This window comes from Panthera leo, chromosome B3, assembly GCF_018350215.1.
Source record: "Panthera leo isolate Ple1 chromosome B3, P.leo_Ple1_pat1.1, whole genome shotgun sequence".
Classification (NCBI taxonomy): Eukaryota; Metazoa; Chordata; class Mammalia; order Carnivora; family Felidae; genus Panthera; species Panthera leo.
Window position 1 is genome coordinate 53,867,818 of NC_056684.1, and position 24,019 is coordinate 53,891,836.

At 37.6% G+C, this 24,019-nt stretch overlaps 1 protein-coding gene across 15 annotated transcripts in view; it reads left to right on the forward strand.

The window, feature by feature from the left end:
• ATP8B4 (ATPase phospholipid transporting 8B4 (putative)) overlaps positions 1–24,019 on the forward strand; it is a 255,262-nt gene that overhangs the window by 148,262 nt on the left and 82,981 nt on the right. For all 15 annotated transcript variants that reach the window (XM_042942064.1, XM_042942063.1, XM_042942076.1 and 12 more), the window contains 5 exons: positions 2,224–2,382; positions 9,158–9,246; positions 11,843–12,039; positions 18,086–18,294; positions 21,757–21,800. In XM_042942064.1, the coding sequence (XP_042797998.1) occupies positions 2,224–2,382; positions 9,158–9,246; positions 11,843–12,039; positions 18,086–18,294; positions 21,757–21,800 (698 nt within the window). The remainder of the gene's footprint in view (positions 1–2,223; positions 2,383–9,157; positions 9,247–11,842; positions 12,040–18,085; positions 18,295–21,756; positions 21,801–24,019) is intronic.

The following is a 24,019-nucleotide window of genomic DNA, read 5'->3' on the forward strand; positions in this document are numbered from 1 at the left end:
CCACTTTGTTTTGACCAGGCTCTGTATTTAGTACTTAAATCAGTAGGACCACACTCTTTGAGAAAGGCTGAACTGGGGGTTGGCCTCCAAGAACCAAGGCAGAACCCCTTGGCCTTACTGCCTGTTCCTGTCTAGAACCACACCCTTGGTGTCAGGCCAGAAGTTGGAAGAGCCTTGGGGCCAGGGAGGAGTGAGCCAACATGTTCAAGGCTGTATTTGTCTCCATGTCAGTCTTTGCTTGCGACAATAAAAATGATCAAATGAGCCTGTTTTTTATATTTCTATTGGCAGGGACTGTGTATCATGTTGTTTTTGCCCAAAACACATTTTTATTTATTTATGTTTTTTTGGTGGCCAACTTTGAAGACTTGAGAAATTGAGTCTTGGGTCAAGAAACTGGAATAAGCTTTAAGGGTTGCTATCAACCCAATATTTTATGCAAGTTTTGCTGGCGATACTCAATTCAAAGTTCTATAAAATTTAGGAATGAAAATTATTGGTCAAGAGGAAAAGACTTTGAGTTCTTAGAATTTAGAAAAAGTCCCCTCTTCCACAACATAATTGTCCAAACAACTTGGGCCAGTTGAAATCAACTTTAATTTACTTTTTAATATCAGTGATAGGCCATAATGGGAGCAACCAGAATTTAGCCACTTCCCTTTGTATAAAAAATGACTTTGTGCAGGTTATTTAACCTCACCCAAATCATCCTGCCAGTACTCTCGATAAGTGGTGGATGTCCAGGAAGACGCTAGTGAATGCCCAAGTGGGGGCTATTCAGGCAGCACCTTTGTTATAACTGGGGAAAGGAAAAAGGAGTTTGGAAAAAGCAGTCCTTAGGCCCCGAGGCCCTCTCTCCTTTCTGTTTTTTGTTTATTTTTTTGTTTTTCATGCAAGATCCAATGTTAGTAATCTGGTTGGCCAGGAGTCATCAGGCCATGTGAAAACTGGCTGCTGTCACCTCTAAGAGTTTTAAAAGCAAAAGTTATCATCATAGGAAGGAAGGGTGTCTGTGTAAGAAGCCTCTAGGTTCAGGTGCTGGGTGAGTGGTGTGACAGAGAACTACAGAGGCTCTGTAGGCTGGGCTGGTCTCCTTTCTCTCCAGTCAGTGCGGAAGACTTCCTTTTGTATTTTCCAAATGCCACTTTGTATGTTCCCTTTGGCTTTGATTAAACACGTGTATTTTTATTGTTCTTGAGAGGTGCTAATCTCACTGCCGACTTGGGTTTGAGCCCTGTTTGGATCTCCCCACCACCTCTCTTTTTAATTCCTTTCCCTTTTTGCCCTCTCTCCCTCTGTCTTTCAAGTCTTGGTACTCATTACTTATTGAAGTTTAACCCCAGCAGTTTGCAGTGCAAATGCATTTAATCTAATAGTTGTATTTTGTGAAAAGGTCCATACAAGATTATTTCTGGTTTCTTTTTCTGTCAAAAGAACCCCCACCCTGAAAGTGTATTTTCTTACTGAAATAATGGAACGAATTGATTTATTGATTTGGAATGGGCATACCCTTGGTTTGGAATAGGCCTGGAAGTAAAAAAAAAAACAAAAAAACTGGAAACATATTCTGGTCAGTTTGGGACAAGTTATATGGTGGCTTTGAGAGGCCCCAGAACTCTGCATCTAATCAAGATAAGAAGCCTACAACAGCTGAAAAGAATCACATGCATTCTCAGGCACATGTGGCAAACAAGGTCCAGGTTTCTTGGTGGGGGGATATAGTAGGACCCCCGAAATTCTGAGCCTAGAAAGGCCTGATTGACTTTGGTTGTGAAACTGGAAGTATGCCATCTTAACCTCTGTAAAAGTTCACAGTAAGTAAAAAGAGTGTAAGAAAGACCTTTAGGACAGTCCCTGCTTTATCTTTTCAGAAATCATTGTTACAAACTAGAAGTACAGGTAAATGATTTTTATTTAAGGAAAAAAAAAAACCAACCCATGGATCTCAAGGTTTCTATTGTTATTTGAATAATGCGGAAAGCTTTGTTAAAAACACTTAATAGATTTCCATCTTTGTATTCATCGCCCCACCTCCTCACCTCGCCTCCCGCCCCCGTCAAGCTTGTTTTTTCTAGTACAATCTTGTGTACATAACATTGCACTGTCTAAAAAAAGGAAAAATATCCTGTGTATTAGAAGCAGGGTGGTAACACAGTACTGTGGATTTCCAAAGAGAGTTTGAGGTGAGTCATAAACAAGTTTTGTTTTTGTTTTTTTTTACAGGGACTGTTGTCTGTGAGGCGCCTAACAACAAATTAGATAAATTCACAGGGGTTCTCTCTTGGAAGGACAGCAAGCACTCCCTCAACAATGAGAAGATAATCCTGAGGGGCTGCATCCTGAGAAACACCAGCTGGTGTTTTGGAATGGTTATATTTGCAGGTACAGATGACTGCCCAGAGTTGGCTATGGGGGAGTCCTTCCTGAGATATGCATGGGCAGTCTGCATCTCTCCAGGTTGGATGAGCATGGTGCATCTGTTCCACACAAGGTGCTGCTCTGGGTTGACGGCAGAGGACAGCATCACTGCTCTGGAAATAGTCTGGGTGGCCCCCCTGTGTGAGCAGCCACTGACATCATGATCTTATTCTTAAGGGGTGCTTGGGCCCTCATTGCTTGGCGGGTGCTAGATCCCCAATGTTTAATTTTTCTTTCTTTATCTTCACCTCAGTCATGCCCATCCTTGTGTGTATTAATCAACTTTAAAGTGGGGGAAGTAGATGAAACAAAGCCCCCCACCCCTCTCTGCTGTTAATTTTGTAGTTTGCAAAGGTCAGGTAATCCTTTTGGAAAAGGTTTCTTGGAGATACTGCAATCATTTCTGTTTATACTCTGTAGCTTCTTCTATTATTTGTCAGCAGGCAGTGGGTCCTGGAAAGACTACATGATGGAGGCAGTGAGGGAGGGGAAGTGCCTCTTACTCTTCCTGCTGGCCGCTTTCTGCATCTCTACTTTATCTCTACAGGCCCAAGGTGGCATTCTCCTGCTAAGGGAGCTTACAGTAGCTCCACTACATAAAGCCACTCAAATTGTACTCATGGCATCAGTTGCCAGCCCTGGATTTTTAAAAATCCTGTTTATTATGACACCGAAATGAGACGTGTTTTTGGGTCTGTTGACTATGTGCAATCAAAACTGGAATGTTTTTCTTAACTGACTTTCCTCAACAACAACAAATGTTTATTAAAGACTCAAAAGTGTTCCAAACCTGGAAAAGGCCTCCCAATTCCTCCTAAATACTTTCAGCTGTGGATTTTAGTAAGGCTTTTGCTGCTTGGGGTATTGCCATTGTACGGACTTGAGAAATCCCTAGAAATATGGCAGTATATGTTCTTTTATCTGGGGATGAATCTGCTTTCATAATTCTCTCATCAGATGCTTTCATTCATTAGTCAGGGGAATAAACCTGTGACCACATATTTTCTTATTTGCATCTCTCTTGCATTGAAAAAAGAGGCTTATATATCAGCCTTCCTTTATCTTCCCACACAATGAAGGGGAGACTTCTTGAAGGTCCTTTCATGGGAAGGACCCTTCTGGTCTGCTTCCTGTCATCATAGAAATTGAGGAGCTTTATCCTAGGAATGGGCTATAGCCCAACATTTTGTTTGCATTCTTGTGAACTTGTTTGGAATGACTGAGCTATGGTTCAGCTACAGCATGTTATGCTAGGACAGCTGCTGTGAGCCACTCAGAAGCCAAGTTTTCCTCCATAAGGTTTGCTCTATGGGAAAATGTGCATACCTAGGAGAAAGAGGGGTAGTAAGTTGAACAGGTCTCCCTCCAAGCAGGTATAATAAAGAGCTCACAGAATTTGGACTGGACAGAGCTAGGTTCAGATTTGTTTACCAGCTGTAGGATGTTAAGCCTTGGTTACTTAAACTTCCTAAACTTTAGTTCTTTCAGCTGTAACATGGGGATAATGAATACATTAGAGTCACTCTAAAGGCTCAGCGAGACAATGCATGTGGAAGAGGATGCTTGATAAATGTTAGTTTTCTTCCTTCCCTGCTTCTTCCTTCTAGCTTCAATTCCAAATGCACTGCCTGCTCCATAGACTGAGAATTGGGAGTGGGTACTGTTCTTTGGATCTTGGCAGGCAGAAGCAGGGAATATCCTCTTCTTTTGTGATATGGACTGGATGTTCACTGGACCTTCATGAGGCAGATATTTGTAAAGCAGAGAATGCCTGCATTGACTTGAGTCTGGGTGCAAATGTTAAGAGGAAGCTTAACTAGAACAGTGACAGGCTGGGAATGGTTGGTTTCATCAATGTCAGATTTGAACAGATGAGTCTTTCATAACCCTCAATCTTAAGATATCTAATTTGGGGAATGAGTTCCAGCTGAACACTTAGATCTTATGAAAGTTATCCAAAGTGAATTATTAACTATTCTTTCTTTATTACCCTGGTTGCACCTATCACTAGGGATTGTGTAAGGAATATAGTTGATGCAGACGTGGTTTGCTTTACAAATCTATAATTTACGGGGGTTTAATATGCATTAACAGCTAGGTCATGCCTTTCTGTTAATAGTTTTTCTTTCACTCAAGAGAGGAGGAAGTCTTGTTTCTGAGTTGTAGGAGTCTTAGTCATTTAAGGAATCCATAGGAGTTAGCACCATTTGGTGCATAGTAGATTTTTGCATTGGATGTCTTCCATTTGCTCCTCCAGATCTACTCTCACCTTTCCCACTCTTCTTTCTGCCTTGGGAGGCTGACTTGTATGGTTTCCCCAAATAGGTTTCCTTGAATTTTGGCTTCTAGTTAAGGAAGGATCTCGGGAAGAGATCAAAGGGAGAAAGAACACTGAGGTCAAGGTATTTATTTCCCCAAACTTCCTCCCTGTGTGGTCACTTCAGCCTGACTGGGACCCTCAGCATAAAGTTTGTCTTTCTTAAGGCTGCAAACTCTATATTGTCCTTTAGGGTCCAGTTACCACTGCCTCCCCTCACTCACCCTTCCCCCTGGCTTAGAGGAACCTCTTGATTGTTACTAAGTCTTTGGTTACTGCATTAACCTTTTGCTTACTCTATACCCCCTCCCACACTTTTGTAAAGAGTCCCTTTATAAAAAATTTTTCTCCAATTATCCTTGTTCAGTGCGTCATCTATTTCCTGTTTGGAATCTGAATGAGTCAGTCTTAAATACAACATTGATTGAATGAGTCAGTGAATTAACGAATTAATGGAGTATTTCATATAGTTTTAAAAATAGTGGTTAAGATCAAGAGCTTCTAAGTTAGATATATCTGGTTTTGAACTCTGGTTCTGATCCTAGTTACTTAAATACTTCATTATTAGTGAAATAAGGATAATAATACCTCATTCATTGGATTGTTTTGTTTTGTTTTGGTTATTTATTTATTTAACTTCTTTCTTTCTTTCTTTCTTTCTTTCTTTCTTTCTTTCTTTCATGAGTGAATGGCAGAGGGGCAGAGAGGGAAAGAGAGAGAGAGAGAGAGAGAGAGAGAGAGAGAGAATATTCCAAGGCTCAGTCTTACGAACCTGAGATCAAGGCCTGAGCTGAAATCAAGAGCCAGATGCTTAACCTACTGAGTCACGTAGTGCCCCATTGGATTGTTTTAAGCATTAGCTGAGATAATAGATGAAAAGCACATATACATATTGCCTAAAACATAGCAGGTACTTAATAAATTAATTCATTAAATAGTTATTCATTGAGTGCCTACTATGTGGCAGGCACTGTACTTTTTCGTTTATGATTGAGAATGTAAGGGACACCTGGGTGGCTCAGCAGTTAAGTGTCTCACTCTTGATTTTGGCTCAGGACATAATCTCACAGTTCATGAGGTTGAGCCCCTCATCAGGCTCTGCGCTGACAGTGCCCAGAGCCTGCTTGCGTTTCTCTCTCCCTCTCTGCCCCTCCCCTGCTCGTATGTGTGTGTGCATGTATGTGCTCTCTCAAAATAAATAAATAAATATTTTAAAAAAGAATGTGAACAAAAACAAATGCAGTCCATTCACTTGTGGTTTTGACTCTGGTAGAAGAAAGAGACCTTAATCTCAGATAATTGTAGTGATGAATATATAATCTCAAACTGAGATAAGTGCTCTGAAAGAAAAGAACATGGACTTATAACAGTATATAATGGAGGAATATGAAGAAGAAAGAGCAAGCTAGCTAAAAGTCACATTGTGGACAAAGGCCCTGTGGTAGGACTAAGGATGGTGAGGTAAAACTAACAAACAAACAAACAAACAAAAAAGAAAAAACAAAATTTAAGAAGGCCAGTGTGGAGTATGGAGAACATGGAGGATAAAGATAGACATGTGACTGGAGATATGGATAGGAGCTGGACCAGACAGGACATTCTAGATCTGTATCTAGAATTTTGGTCTTTATCCTAAGAGGATTGGGAAGCCATTGCAAGTTTTTCAAAGAGATGGCGTGTGTGTGTGTGTGTGTGTGTGTGTGTGTGTGTGTGTCAAATTTGAAAAGCTGATTATTGCCTACAGTATTTGTAAAGTTGGTAAATATCAAGTCCTTATAAGAGTGTATGATTGGGGTTGGGGAGGAAAAAAATATTCGAATTGGGGGAAGAGTGGATGCAGGGTGACACAGTTACTAGGCTTTTACTATAGTCCATTTGAGAGATGATGGTACTCTGGGCTAGAGTGGAAGTCATGGGCATAGACTAGACTCTTAGGCTTCCCTCAGCTTTCACAACTGGATGGATAGCAGTGCCATTCACTGATATAAGGAACTCTGAGGGATATCACAAGCTGGGCTGGACCAGGGCTGCCCGAAGGGCCTTAGAAGAATCTAGCGAAGATGCCATATAGACAAATATATGGGTTTACAGCTCAGAGGAGCAGTGTGAGCTGGAAATTTACATTTGGTCTACAAATGATCATTGGAGCTGTGGTCTTAGATGAGATGGCTCAGGGAAAGTAGATTGAGAAAGAAGATGGGCTCTGTCTGAGTCTTAAAGAATCCCAAGGTTTGGTTGCTGTATAGAAAAGAGTGAGCATCACGGAAGACAAAGGAGTGAACAAAGAGGTAGGAGGAAAAACAGGACAGTACTGTGACACAGAGGTTAAGAGAAGAGTGTGTTTCAAAAGGTTGGAATAGTCAACAATGTCAAGGGCTGCTGACAGGTACAGAAAAGGCACGGAGGATATTGAAAACACTAGATCTGAAACTAGGTTGAGTAATTAGTAGGAGATGAGGAAACAGGGGCTGTTGAGTATAGAAAATTCTTTCAAGATCTGTGACTATGAGGGAAGAAGAGATGTGTAAATCAGCATCTGTAGATATATTTCAATAAGTGCTTAAAAACCCATTAAGTATAGTCTCTGCTATTCTGTGTGTGTGTGTGTCCAAGAAATGTAAATTTTTAGCACAACACTGGCTCTGTCAGCATTTCAGCTTTTACTAATCACAAATTTTATTTGCTCATTGTGATCTTTACTGTACAAGAAATACTTCCCACCCTCAGTGTCCATATGATTTCAATAAACTATTCTGAGAAAGTGTGGGTGGTCTCCTTTACACAACAGTAGTTGGGAATAGGACACTGGGGTACGATTTCAAATTCAAAACTGAATTTTATGGGACCCCAATCTTTGCTGCTATTTGTCTTTTAAGTAAAAGAAAGTCTTCTAAGGATGTGCCCATTCTTCCCTGACTTCTAGGATGGCATAAAATTTTATGTGTGCCTCTGTTCGTTCTTTCAGTTCCACTTTTCTGCTATATTAAATGGCTACGTGGATTGATGATAATAATGAGAACACGTGAAGAGGAACACTAGCGAAATCAGTATAATTAAAGCTTCTTTACTTCCATTTAGCATCTTCTTTTTATGCAAGGAATGCCCTTAGTAATATATTCTAATATGTTCCTTTGTTAATCATCTAGTTATCTACTTCTAAAGCAGTTAGTAAGATTCTTAGAATTACTTGAGAAGGCACTTAGTAAATATATCATGAGATAGTGTATTTACCTGAAATAAATCTAACATAAGATTTAAGACTATTCTTGCCCTTACAGAAAGTATGTATCATATGCACAGTGTGCAATATATAATAATAGTTTAACTTGATGTATTATTTGGAGTTATTCTCATTTCTCCAAAAAGCACCACAAATCTTTTTGGGAAACAGATCCTGAATTTGATTTCACTCTCTTTTTTTTAAGTCTATTTGTTTATTTTGAGAGAGAGTGGGGGAAAAGCGAGGGAGGGGCAGAGAGAGAGAGGGAGACAGAGAATCACAAGCAGGCTCCATGCTCTTAGCATGCTCTTAGCATGGAGCCTGAAGTGGGGCTTGAACTCAGGAACTGTGAGATCATGACCTGAGCTGAAATCAAGAGTCAGATGCTCAACTGACTGAGTCACCAGGTGCCCCTATAATTTCATTTCTTATTTTAACTTTCCATTTTTGATCTCAGTGTTCTGAATTGTGTTTATTACTACATTCTTTTTAACATTCCAAATTATTCCTTACTTGGATTGACTTTGTTATCTTTCATTGCTTCAACTACATGCACATCCATACAAAGCTTTTTGAAAAATAGCATTTCTCAAACTTTTAAGCCACAAGTTCTGTCTGGATTTATCCTATTTGAGGGAGACCAGTTATCTTGCAGTCTCCAGGGTTGTTGTTAAGCAACCAGTTGAGAATTATACAAAACTTAATTGGCCCCTCTTCTTTTTTCTTTCCAAACTAAATTTTGTATTTATTCATATTAATTAAATTTGCAAATAAAAATTTAACCTTATATTGACTAAAATTATGGGCTAGGTGTGTAAGAGACCTAAAGATGATTCAGACCTAGATCCTGATATAAGACAAGGAGATGCATAGCTTGATTGCAAGGTGGGAAGCAAAACTTACTCTCTCCATCCACATAACCATCACTTCCCCGTTCATACCTCTTAGGAGACTCATTAACCTAAAGATCAGGCAGAAAAGTTGATGGTAGCCAGTAGTGTTCTACCATCAGCCATCAAGATCAGAGTTCTCAATGTTTTTTGGTCCCTGTTCTTAATAAAAGTTAAATTATTTTGAAAAAAATACTGTTCTCCTTTCAGGAACATTTGACATGATAAATAATAATAATAATAATAATAATAATAATAATAATAATAAATCATCAAACCATTTTAAAGTTTTATTTAATTTTGTTTTTGCAGGTCCCGACACTAAATTAATGCAGAACAGTGGTAAGACAAAGTTTAAGAGGACAAGCATTGATAGACTGATGAATACTCTAGTACTATGGGTAAGGTACTAAAACAAAATTAGGCAAATCACTATCATTGGTATTTTAATATATTTCTTACATTTTGCTGGGAATTCTTTCATAAATATTTATTTTTTTTGTGGAATTTTATTTGGATATTTTGCATTTGGGGCCCAGTTACATTGCCTTCTACTTTCTAGATTATGATATCTCAACCATCAGTAGAGTTTCTCATGAGAAGTAGATCAGTGCTTATGGAGGCCTTCATGGTCTTGCAAGTTCTCCATATTCCAAGTACCTGCATTTGTTTTTAAAAAATAAAACATAATTTTTAAGTTACTTGGGTCTTTTTGTTGTCTTACCTTTGCTCATGTCCTCTCCACATAGCTTATGGATGGAGCTGGCTTCATGGGTGTGCGATCTTTGTAGTTCTACAGGTTCCCCACTCAGAAGGGCCTCAATACTTGGATGATTGATCTGCTGTTGCCACGTGGAAATTACCAAAAATCCAAAGGTTATCAATAACCTTTGAACAAGGGGGTCCTGCCTTTTTATTTTGCACTGAACTCCCCAATTTGTGTAGCTGGTTCTGCTTATGAATCTTCTAAGGCCCAGGTCATAGTTCTCCTCCTCCATGAAAGCTTCTAAACCTCCTTAGCCCAGGATTATCTCTTTCCTCTGAATTTTTTTCTCTTCTGTGCTTTTGAAATGATTTTCTTTTCCATCCATTTACCAAAAACAGTCTAGTATTCTTTGTGTTTTACCCTTTTGTCAGTAGATCTTGTGTGCTACCTGATGCTAGGTACCTGATTGTTCTCTGACTTTTTGTGTAATATTGTTTTGCATCATTGTATTGGAATTAAGTTGAAGGACATTGACTAAATGTGAGGACAGTGGCTTTGAACTACGCCCCCCTCCATAGACTCACAAACAATTATAAAGAATTTGAGTTCAATAAATATTTGCATAACTGATATGTGATAGTGGGACTCTGACTAAGGAAAGAAGGAAGTGAATTCTTTTTGGGCACAAAATATTGACCTTGCTTTGTGCTTTACTTTTGGTATCATCCTCAGACCTGGGCTTTCTTCCTATTACACTCATCCCCTTGGGGCAGAGTCTCAGGGGCCAAGGGAACATGTTTAGCTTGTGCCCCCTCCTAGAATTCTCTGTTTAAATGGCCTTGAGCCCACTTCTAGGGCTTGCGTGGGGATTGTATATGTATCTACCACACATACACAAATATGTATTTACAGAGTAAAATTACTGATTGTGAAGGAGAGACTGTTCCAACTTTTCATATTAGAACATTGAATGCCCCATTAGATTATTAGAAGCTGATTCCATCCTGAGTTAGAGCATTTAATGCCAAATAGTACCAATTTTAATGCCCTTAAAGTAATTTACTTCAATTAATTGGTAGTATTATTGAAAGAAAAGAGGATACCATGATACAGGTATCAGGTAGGGTTTCAGGAATTCACAACTCTACTTTTCTCTAATACATGGCTTTCTAATGCAATTTAAATCGGGTTTTCCCCATACTCTTTCTACATAAATGTCTTATATGTCTATCTTGTTCATGAATAAAGAAGAAAGCAGTCCTAGAATGCCTGAATATTCCTTTTTTAGAGGAAGAAGGAAATAGAAGGTTAAATACATTCCTGTTCCCTAGCTTCACACTCCCCCTCCCATCAGTGGCTGATCTCTGCTCCTAACACAGAATGAACTTGGTAGAGCAAAGTTCTCAAAGCCCCATATTCAGCTCAGATCTTACGTATTCATTTATTCATTGATTTGGTGTCTTTCCTTTCCAAGGCTGGCATTTGGGCTCATAAGGAACTGACCTTGCTCTCTTTCTGAAAGTTGCTATACCTCCAAAATGTCTGCTCTACCTAATACTGATACTAATCACAATGTAAGAGTTGGCTAACAGTTTTCAGGTTGATTCTCACTTTTTTTTTTAATCTCCAAAGGAAAACATATATGGCATGCAGTATTTTAATTAATCTTTCTTTTCCTTGTTAGCCTTAAGTAAGGATTGTGCAGCTAGATCTGTAGCCAAGAGACTTGACTGGCTTCAGGTTGTTCTTTAGCACTGACGTTTTCTTCCTTTTGCTTTTATGCCTTAGGCGACTGTATAACTTATCATTCAAACAGGACACTTTTGCAAGTGAAAGGAGGGAACGCAATTAATATTCTGCCTGGATGACAGATACAAACTGGGGCTGACCAGGGCAAATCAGGACATACTGCCTTCCTAAGCCATCTAAATATATGCCCTTGTCACAAATCAAGGTTGTGAAGTTACTGGCTTTTGACCATGGACAAGTTATATAATCTTTCAGTGCTTCTGTTTTACTTTGTTCTGGTTTTGACCAGCAAAGTGTGACTAAAGATTGTCCCTATATCAGAAAATCACTGGAAGAATTAAGTGAGAAAATGCATGTAAAATATTTAGTCAAGTAAAACATAAAAATATTAAACTTGTACGATTATTGATAAGTATGAAGAGCTTCGCATGACTTGCTTTTCAAATGACAATTTCTTGGAGTTAGGAGTGTAACTGGATTGTGTTGATGTGACTAGTTTTGTGTTCAAATTAACCTTAACCAGACTTCCATTCTCATTTCAGATTTTTGGGTTTCTGGTATGCATGGGAGTTATTCTTGCAATAGGAAATTCAATCTGGGAGAATCAAGTTGGGGACAAATTCAGAACTTTCCTCTTTTGGAATGAAGGAGAGAAGAACTCTGTGTTCTCGGGATTCTTAACATTCTGGTCATATATTATTATTCTCAATACAGTTGTGCCCATTTCATTATATGTGAGGTAAGATGAGAATTTATACTTTAGAAAAGCCACTTTGTCAAAAGACTTTGTTCTGCATCATCATGTTGTGCCTAATCATTTTTGTTTGTTTTAAAATTACCACAGTGAGGTAGATGTCTTGCTCTAACTGCTTATGATCTGCTACAGCTGTTACAAATGAGGCAACTAAGCTGTTTAATCTGCTTCACTTTTGTATTTTCAAATTATAATAAATGCATTTCATTTTTTTCTTGATTTGATCTGGTTTCTTAGGAATGTTTTTCTTTGGAATAAATGGACTACAATATAATCTCATGCAACCTGATCAGTTAGAATTGAGTTGATATTGGGTAAGAAGTGGAAGACTATTTGATGAGATCTGTTGAGATGATGCTTCCCTGCTACTAGTCTGGCTCCAGATACCTGGATTCAGATTCTGTTCCACCACTCACTAGATCCATAACCTTGGGCAAGTTATTTCACCTTCCAGTGCCTTGGTTTCCTCATTTTAAAAGTAAAGAAGACAATATTCTACTTAATAGGATTGTATAAAGAGTAAACAAACTGTAAAGCTCTTAAAAGAATGTCTGACACATTGTAAAAGCTTAATGAATGTTAATTTTTCCTATTATTAGTAACTATAATATAAAGAAGTTGAAATATAGTGGGTGGTACTTGTCCATTGTTAAATAAGAAGTCTGACTCCTAGCTCTCACTGCAACAGGACCTATCATTTCTAGATTTGGACCCACAAATTAGAACTAAAATGATCTCTCTCTCCCCATACACACACACACACACACACACACACACACACACACCTCTATATGTATGTATATATGTACATTTTTGCGTGTGTGTATGTGTGTGTATTTGATAAGGCTTAGGAGTTGGCCCTAGAGTGTATAACTGAGATTTTTAAAAAATGTTTATTCATTTATTTTGAGAGTTAGAGAGGGGCATGTGCAGAGAGAGAGAATCCCAAGCAGACTTTGTGCTTTCAGTGCAGAGCCTGATGCAGGGCTCAAACTCAAGAATCATGAGATCATGACCTGAGCCGAAATCAAGAGTTAGACACTTAACTGACTGAGCCACCCAGGCGCCCCAATCCTAATCCTACCAAGACTGAGACAGATAATCCTAAAGACACTAGAGCCAAGATGAGACTTGGTTGTTTGACATTCCTCATCACCAGTATTTTAACAATACAAGAAATTACCAGCTCTAAATCCCCACTAATTTTTACAAGCTTCTTTTTCTCTCTTTCCAAAATCCTAACTATGATGAAGCAAGGGAAGTTCAATGCACAAAATCCACCCTTGTTTTGGATAGCAGTCAGGAAACTGAAATGTCAACTTGTGGGAAATTGACTTGAAGTAGTGGCATGTGGCCACAACACCACAAATTGCTCTGGGCCTTCTGGAGCTGTGGTCAGAGCAGGCTCTATTTAAACTGTATCCTACTGGCTCATCTTTGATTCTGAGGACCTCTTATGCTTGTATCCAATTATAAAGTCTGTAGTAAATCCTGCTTTTTGCCAGAAGAGCTATGGTCAGCTTTTATAGCTTTCCTTTTATGTCCTAAATGAACAATAAATACTCATAGTGGCTTACCATCTGCACATGTGCAGTTTCATATGTCCTCATGAAGGAAGTATATTCTGTGTATGCTCTTTCTTTGAAGTGTGTTGGCATTTTTCATTTAATAATTTGAAATATTGGTGTTTTAGAGGTCAAGGCTAAATTCCCAGGTTAGCATTGCTTTTCTTTCTAATGTGTCCCCTGCAGTGGTGGAAAGGAAACCCAGTTGGAATAGTCCAAACCCAGGTTATCGTCTTGGCATGTGTGACCTTGAAGAAAGCGCTTGGCTTCTCTGTGCCTTAGTTTGCCAATGAACTGCTCAGGAAAATGGTGGGACTAAAATAATTGGTTTCTTACTTCCTTTCTGCTCCAAATAATACTACCTTACCCTAGGTAACATTGTGTATTTTATATAAAGTGTCTCCATATACTTTATTTTATTTATGTCTCCCAACAACCTTATGAAGTAGTTATTGCCCAACTTCTTTTATAAATGAGATGATTTGCTTGGATCATGGGGCCAGTTAAAGACAGAACCAAGATCCAAACCCAAGTCTTGTGACACTTGGTACACTGGTTTTCTTCTCTCCCTAAGCTGTGTCTGGTTTATTACTCAGCAAAGACCCCAAGAGAAAGAAAAAAGAGCCTAGAGTTCTGTACCTGTTGGTAAGGCATAATAATTATGAAGGTAAATGTGAGCTTTCCTCTCATCATACAAGAGCAGTGATTCTGATCTCAATGTGGAGGGGGAAAGCATTCGAAAGAATGTCAGGTTGCTCAATCCTAAAGACTGAGATCTACAAAAACAGCGTATTTCTGTTTGGAGAGAAGGCCTTCTACAAAAGCTTCCCTTAGGCTTTTGAATGGGTATGAAGAATAATGCCATAGGTCACTTGAGGATAAAAGTGCTGAATTTACTTTGATCGGTTAACAATTCCACGTGAGCAAAGGATGTTGATGTTGGTAGGATACTTCTATGCTGTCAGTTTGTTTATCTGTAGTGTTAAAACATACCCAGCTACGGTTTTTTAAATACATCATCCTAAGAAATGCAGCCACATACTCCCAAGGAATTAAATTTTGGAAGTTTTTCCCAAAGCAATAGGAATTCATTTCTATGTTGCCTGTTTTGCCACAGAATGGGTGGAATCTTAAGCCCTGCTCTTTGAGCATTCAGGCAGAAAACACTAAGCGCTTGATTATGCTAATTATGAACATTTGTCTCCTTTTTCCTGCTATTATAAGACAAAGAGCTGAATGTTCCACTATGACTGTCCTGAATCCTCTTTCCCAAACAAAAAAGACACCCTTCCTCTCTACAGACTATTTTAAGATCCAAGAATTCAAATTAATTTACAATACTTCCATTGGTTTGTATTATAATACAGAAGGATCACATGTTGTTTCATTCATTTTGCTTTGAATTTTCAGGAAGCTATCTTACTTTTAGAAAGATCAAAGCTTCAAATTGTTTGTACAGTTACTTGTATAATGCCATTTTTAGAGTCAGGTCTACATTGGCTTTACCAATGTCTGAAGTCTAGTCTTGGCTCTGTGGTTAGTTATTTGTGTGACCTTGGGTTAGTCACTTGACTTCTAGGTCTTAATGCCCTTACTAGTGAAATTAGGGAATAGAAGGTCAGGATTCATTCATTCATCTGCTTATGACAGATAAAGCACTGTTCCTGGTCCACTGTAAGTGCTAATGCTTTTTGAGTGAATGGAATAAAGAAAACAAAGGTAAAGTAGAAAAGCTAGCAGAGAATTTACAGGGAAGTATGTGTGTGCGGTGGTGGATATGTATGGGTCAGCTATAACAGTAAGTTACATAAACGAATACAGAAAACGCCTTATTTATTTTTCTTTTGTATGGTTCTACAGAATCGTAGAGTAATTTTTAGTTTAAGTGAAAAAAAGTGTTGCCATTTAAATAGTTAGGAAATGAACTAGCACCATACCACTTTCAGAGAGGGAAATGTTAGAAGCATAGAATTTAATGCCTAGAAAGGATTTTTCTATCATCTTTTGTCTTCAGGGAGACAAATGTTAAGAGTTACTGTAATCAGTCACTGTTAATTTTCTCACTTGACAGATGAGAACACCAAGGCTCAATTCCCATTAAGTTCAGAAATAAGCCATGGGTCACTGCTATTGTCATTACTCTGTGATACTGGTCTGGATGTCCTTGCTAATGTTCTAAGACATGCAGCTGAAATATCAAGGAACAAAGGAAGACATGAACCTGAAACTGAAATAACCCTATTAGAAGGGACGAGCATAGACAATGTGATTATAAACCTAGAAAATCCAAAAGAGTAATTCTGCAAAGATCTTAGTAAGATAATTCAGCTCAATGTCTGATTTTGTGGCATAAGCAAAGTTTGTTAACATTAGATAAGGCTTTTAACATTAAAAAAAACCTTTCCATTAGGCTAACAATAATTTAAACAATTATGTCATCAATGAACAGATAGATGTAATGTCCAGTAGCAAATCTATCCAGCTGTAATGTGGACCTATGTGAAAAACAAAGCAAATGAAAACTAAAACTCCTTATCAATAGAGGTACTTTTCAAAATTCAATTACTGGAAAGACTTACCCTTCTCTTTGAAGTTGCACTTGTATATTAAAATGAGTTACTTCCAAGTAATTAAAAGTTTAACATAGACTTAATACAAATCTTAAAGAAGTTTTATGAGAAGGTGGGGGTGTGGATGCTAAAATGTGTTGAACATATCAGCAAGAATAAATGAGTGGTTCCAGCCAAGAACTTTTTAAAAAGAGAAGTATTCTCTTACACCCTCTCAGGTATCGCCAATGTTTATAAAGCTGTAATTATGAAAATAAGAGATGTATTAAGTGACATATTAAGGAATAAAATTGAAATCCCTAAAGTAGATTCTAGTGAGAAAATTAATTTATATGTGACATGGAAGCATCCCAATGCAATAAGGGAAAAGGACTTGTTTTTTTTTAATAAATGGTGATAAAAAAGCTTTATGTTTGTAAAAATTGAAATTAGCACATCATATGTACATCATCTTTATAAAAATTCCAATTGTGATAAAGAATTGGATGTGGAAAATTTGGCAAAGAACCACTAGAAAAATATAGATGTCTGTATATATAATCTTGGCATAGGGAGAGCATATCCAACAAAACTCCCAAAACAGAAACTGTGAACTACTGATAAATTTGATGAGTTAAAAAGACAACTTCTTTGTGTCAAAAATAGTGGAAACAAAATACAAATGATAAGTTGGTAACATTTGTATGATGTATATATGTCATGCATAGTAAATGCTAATTTTCAGTAATCTTATTGTAGAAACTTACATTGCTAACCTTTTTGGAAATTGATTTAACCTTACATATGACAGAGATTTTAAAAGACATACCTTTGGCCATAGAAATAACATTTGTAGAGTTGGAAAGTCATAAATTGCCACTAGATCATGAGACAATGCTCTTTTCCTGGTAAATGGGCAAACTAATATAATAACAATGATAATATTGAGATTTACTCAGTATCTATTATGGTTTGCTTAGTGCTTTACAGAGATACTGCCACCTTTTTTGGCAAATTGAAGCCACATCAAACGATATATTAGAAAGTCCTCAACAATACATTTCTTTAGATCAGATATCTGACAAATATCTTTTTTAAAAAATTTTTTAATGTTTATTTTTGAGAGAGAGGAAGAGAAAGAGGAAGGGAATGAGTGGGGGAGGAGCAGAGAACGAGGGAGACACAGAATCTGAAGCAGGCTCCAGGCTCTGAGCTGTCAGTACAGAGCCCGATGTGGGGCCCAAACCCATGAACCGTGAGATCATGACCTGAGCCAAAGTCAGATGCTTAACCAACTGAGCCACCCAGATGGCTGGACAAACATCTTTAATAATAGTTTGTACGAAGATATAAAAGAAATGCTAACTTAACAGGCTATACAAGAAATCTCCACTAGGCCTGTTTAATATAAATGGTGAACCATGGAATATTCCCCAAGACTTTATGCAAAGTCTATATTTTCGTGGTGCTGCAAGAAAATGACATAGGAAATTTTATGAACAGACTCTGCTGAGAGTCTTCTGAAGGTCACTAGGACCTGGAGACAGAGCATCCACATTTTTTTTTTTCTAAATTCTGAAGACTTTGACAGACTTATTTTTTTATTTTTAAAATTTTTTAAGTTTGTTTATTTAATTTGAGAGAGAGCCAGAGAGAGTGAGCTGGGGAGGGGCAGAGAGAGAGGGAGAGAGAGAATCCCATGCAGGCTCTGTGCTGTCAGTGTATAGCCACATGCGAGGCTTCAACCCTGAACTGTGAAATCATGACCTGAGCCTAAATCCAGAGTCAGCAGCTTAACTGACTGAGCCACCCAGGCGCTCCTTGACAGACTTCTTACTTTGGCAACGTTTTGTATGTTCTGAAACTGATGGAGCTTTTCTTTCTTTTTTTTTTTTCCCCCATTTTAATGGATGAAAGTATGGAAGTCATTCGTCTGGGACACAGTTATTTTATAAACTGGGATCGGAAGATGTATTACCCTGAAAAAGCAACACCTGCTGAAGCTCGGACGACCACTCTCAATGAGGAACTGGGCCAGATTGAATACATTTTCTCTGACAAAACAGGCACCCTCACTGAAAACATCATGACTTTTAAAAAATGTTCTATTAATGGGAAAATCTATGGTAAGGGAAGCAGTTCTTCGTACTGATATTGGTTTTTTTTTTTTAATGTTTATTTTTGAGAGAGAGAGGGAGAGAGCGCAGGGGAGAGGCAGAGAGAGAGGGAGACAGAGGATCTGAAGTGGGCTCTGTGCTGACAGCAGAGGGCCCAGCGCAGGGCTTGAACTCACAAACTGTGAGATCATGACATGAGCCGATAGATGCTTAACCAACTGATCCACCCAGGCAAAACATATGTTTTTTTTAATTTCCCTTAAAAACATAAGCAGCCCTATTTTAAAAACCAAACCATTTATCGCTGACTTTATCATTAATATGGGCACCACCAGCATCTAACATAGTGCTTGGCATATAATAAACAGTCACTAAATATTTGTTCAATGAATGTTGAATAATTTAGATGAAACTTTGGATTTGTTACCTTTCTTGGGTATAGATGGGGGTTAGATGTGATACCGTCTGAGGTTCCTTTTTGTGCTCCCACTGTGTGATTGTGCTTTGTGTTGCTTAATAGGCCAATATCCCCGAGAGGGCAAGTTCTTGGTAACTTGATTTATCTCTGTAAAAGGAGTATTTCATATTTGCTTCCTCACAGCTCTGGAATTGATGTTAGGGCCTGTGTTTGGGAGAACTTACAATTCATTCCTAAGAATTCACACTGCACAGGGCTACTTTTGAGTGGGCAGATAAACTATTTCATCAACATCCAGTTCCTATTTTGTATACATCTGTCAGGATACCTGCTCTGTACCAGGATTTTCAGGCATTCTATTTGTATGTGATTTGAGCCAGTTAGCAGACAGTTTCCTCTGCTGAAAGCATGAGGTGCAGCAGAAGCCTTTTGTTGGGTGCCTCTGGATTCCTAATCTCATTTCACTGGACTCTGAGTGTCCAGTTTTTCAGTCCAGAAATCTCAAGAAGAAAAATCCAAGAAAGAGAGGGAAAACTTCCCTTTATCTCCTGATGAGCAACTTCACACATTGCCAAACACTTTAAAGTAAGATTTGAACTTGAACAAAATTAAGAAATACAAGAAGTTGATTTTTATGCTGTCCTACCTATTGACCTCCCTTCGCTACCCCTACCCTTCTAATCCCCTCTCCTCTGCTCCACCTCCCCTTTTCTGAGAGAGAACCAGATGATTTTCAACCTGGACTTCCATAAGCCCTCAGTTACATTATACATTTCTCATATCACTGTTATAATAAATGGTAAGTAGGGGTGCCCAGGTGGCTCAGTCAGTTAAGTGACCTACTTTGGCTCAGGTCATGATCTCGCAGTTTGTGAGTTCAAACCCCACGTCAGGCTCTGTGCTGACAGCTCAGAGCCTGGAGCCTGCTTCGGATTCTGTGTCTCCCTCTCCTCTTCATGCTCTGTCTCTGTCTCTCTCTCAAAAGTAAATAAACGTTAAAAAATTTTTTTTAAATGGTAAGTAAAATAGAAACTTTCCCTAAAAATTTTCTTTTGACATTATTTTCAGAGGCTTTCTAAGAATAATGACTTAACCCAAAGAGTAGTTTAAATGGGAAAATTTTAGAGTATTGGAGGTATTTTTAATTTGGAGGACTTTTGGGATTCTTTTGCTATGATATATATTGATAATAACATAATAATGATAATATCACTTCCAGGAAATGATCCTAAGAAAATCAGATATGTGGACCAAGATTTATTTGTATAGATGTTTGCCTCAGGGCTATTTTTAGGGAAGGCCCTTGATTTTCACAAAGTATATATATCCCAAGATCTTGCAAGTCTTGAAATTTACAAATCCCATGATAGCTTGTAGTTTCCCTTATAAAATGCAGGAAAGTAACCAAAATATTAACTAACACCTTTAGACCCTTAATTTACATCCCATTATAATTTATAATGCATTTATGATGCCACTAAGATATATTCTTACTAAAGCACTCACAAAACGTTTAAGAATCACGTCCTCTTGTTTTCCTATGAGCTTGTGTTATTTATATTCTAGATCCAGGCCTTGGGAAAACTTGGTATTCCATTCAGGTTTATCTAAATCTTCTGTTTTCTAGCTCAGAACTTTTATTTTCTTCAACTTCTTTAACTTTTCTCCACTTCCATTACCATTTTTATAAGCATGCTTCCTTTTGGAGGACAATTTTACACAAAGGCACAACTTTGTTTTGTCTTTATCTTTTATGAGTTACTGCCTATGGTATACTGACTGGAACATAACCACAGTGCATTTGAGATTTAAATTCCAGGAGCTTGGTGAGGTTCATTCACTAGCTCAGGGGCTCCGCCCAAACAGCAGTCACAACATGGTCTGAATTTAGACCCTGTGCTCTAGATAAACAGCAAATAACAGTTCATCAAGGGCTTTTTTTGGTCATAGCATTGTGTAGTGAAAAGAGAGAGACTTGGGTTCAACATCACACTATAGTGACTTTTTCACCCCAGTTTAGTAATGTCAGGTGGATTTCTGTTCTTCAGTTCCCTCACCAATAAATGGTGCAAGTTTGTGATAATACAAATGCCTGGTGAAGGATTGATGCAAGGAACTCTTGTTATCATTACAAGAAATACAGTCTTGGCAAATACCATTACATCTTCAAATGCCAAGCAGAAATTAGAAAAATCTTAAAAGCTTCCACATAGGGGAAAGCTAAAGTAAACTCCGTAGCTAGTATACAACCATTCAAAATTAGGTTCACAAAGAACTTTTAATGACCACAGAAATTCTGACACTTGGGTTAAAAACAGCAGGAACAAGATATTTTTCAACAATCTGAGAAATATTTGTATACACACACACATAATCAACATGAAAAAAGTTCTATAAATACTGGTTATCTTTATGGGATAGAACTATTAGTAATTTTTATTTTCTACTATAAACATCTTGAGTTTGTCCAATGTATCTATAATAGGCATATATTGGCTTTATACTAAAAAGTTATTTTTCAATATTTGGCACATAGGTGGCTATGTTTTACTGCAGAAGGCACTGACATTGTTTAACTCTTACATGCTAATTTGGCCTTGATATTACACAAATGTATCTGGCCCAAACCAAGACAGACAAAGATGTACTCACTAAGCTCAAGCGTTGATGAGAATTGGTCTGTCTAGGATATCATTTTGGATTCCCCAATAGTGAGGATGAAGTAGAAAACAAAAATTTGCCTCTTGCAAACATCAGAGGTAAAATGTAGCAACAGAAGGATAAAAATACAGAAGAATATGATTTATGAGCTCCATATTTTGTTTTTAATGCATACTCTATTTTAGTTCTATCTTGGGCAATATGAGTATTTCTCTGGGTTAATCACCATGTCTAGGGTTACAGTTTGAAAAAATTCCTAAAAAGTCTACGTTTGAGCTCATAATGCCATCTGGTAATGGTGCTTTAATAAATAAGTGTATTTTTTAAAACCAAATGTGTAAATCTAGTTTCTATTTCATTTATTTTTAATTCTCAAGGTTTTTTTTTGGCAGGTGAAGCTGATGATGGCATGGGTCAGAAGACAGACATGACTAAGGTGTGGAGGTGATAAATTTCATTCTTTTAATTTCAAATTGTACATACTTTTTTAAAAAAAATGAGTCCCTGGAGGACTGATTTCCACTATGACAAGTTGATATATTTAATACATAACATTAAAAAAAATAGCTTCATATGGTTCAGAATTCCTTCTATTGAGGTACCTCAACCACAGAGTTCTCTGTTTTTTAATTGTTAGAGATATTTATGTATATATGAGGAAGTATTTTCTCCATTTTTTACATAGGTTGTAGCTTATTATCTGTACCATTCTTAATTTTCTTTCTCAGCAGTGTATTTGAGATCTTACTAGATCAGTGGGAAAAAAAAAAAGCGCTGTCTTATTTTTTCCAATGGCTAAATAGTATTCTGTTATATTGTTCCATGTCTCATGGTAAGGAGACACCAATGGAAATTCAGGATATTTCCAATATTCTGCTAGTAAAAAAATTGCAACAGAAATAACAGTGTGTGCTTATGTTACTTTGCATGGATTGTATGCTAACAAGTTACATTTCTAGAAATGGAATTGTTAAATCCAAAGTATGTCCATTCATAATTAATAAATATTGCCATTGTCTTCTTTAAAATTTTTTACCAGTTTATCCTGCTACAAGCAATGTACAAGAGTGCTGTCCCCCACCCTTACCAATACAGTGTTTTGTCATTTTTTGATATTTGCAAGACATGTAAAATGATATATCAATATGATTCTAGCTTTAATTTCTCTTATGAGTGAGGTTGGATATCTTTTTTATATTTTTAATAGCTTACTGTATTTAATTTTTACCCATTTTTCTTTTTTTTTAAATGCTTATTTTTCAGAGAGAGCACAAGCAGGGGAGGGGCAGAGAGAGGGAACCACAAAATCCAAAGCAGGCTTCAAGCTCAGAGCTGTCAGCATACAGCCTGATGCAGGGCTCGAACCCATGAACTGTGTGAGATCATGACCTGAGCCAAAGGCAGATGCTTTCTTTCTTTCTTTTTAATTTTTTAATGTTTATTTAATTTTGGGGGGGGCAGAGAGAGAGGCGGGGGGTGGGTAGGGTGGGGGGAGGTACAGAATTTGAAGCACGTTCCAGGCTCTGAGATATCAGCACAGAGTCTGACTGGGGGCTCGAACCCACTAACCCTGAGATCATGACCTGAGTTGAAGTCAAATGCTTAACCAACTGAGCTATGCACCCCTTACCCATTTTTCTACTGGATTATCATCCATCCCTGGTTTTTGTAAATAAATGTCACTTGTCATGTTAAATTGTTTTTTTCAGTGTGTTTCTAGATTCTGTTTGCTAATGCTTTATTTAGGTATGTGCCTTGGATTTGTAAGACACATCAGTCCTCAAGGTTTCTGGGGACGTAATGTTTGAGTTGCTATCAATGTTAAATTTACTTTAGAAAAAGAATAATTTTTAAAAATTTTTCCTTAGTTTTTTATTCTGTGGGACAGTTTATGTAACATAAAAATGATCTGTGTCTTACAGATGAGCAAGGAGTCTCTTAGGATCCTTTTAATTTTTTCTTTGTGGCTATTTTCTTTTATTTTTTAATTTCTTTAATGTTTATTTATTTTTGAGAGTGAGAGAGATAGAGTGTGAGCAGGGAGGGGCAGGGAGAGAGAGAGGGAGACATAGAATCTGAAGCAGGCTCCAGGCTCTGAGCTCTCAGCACAGAGCTTCTCCTGGGGCTCCAATCCATGAACTGTGAGATCATGACCTGAACTGTAGTCAGACACTTAACCGACTGAGTCACCCAGATGCCCCTCTCTGTGGCTATTTTAAAAAAATCATTTTTTATTTTTGATTGTCTTTTTCCTTTCCTATCTTGATTACATTAGAAAGTTGCCCCTTCTCCCCCCACCCCCCCCCCCACCCAAAAGTATAGCCTTTGGTTTTATTTATTATTTGTATGTATTTTCCTGTGTTTTAATCAGTAGGCTCTGCTTTTATCTTTATTAATACCACCTTTCTTCATTCTTAAAGTTTCTTTTGTTCTTTTTCCAACTTCATACTTGGATGCTTAACTTATGTTTTCCTTTTTTTATACAAATGTCTATGGTTCTTAATTTTTCTCTGAATACTTCTTCAATTTTATCACATAGATTTGGCCTGTAGTTTATTAAACTTTTTATTTTTGTCCTATCAATTTGAATATCCACATTGAAACGTTTTTAAGCAAGAGTTTTAAAATTCCCAAGTGATAGAGGCCTTCCCCCTA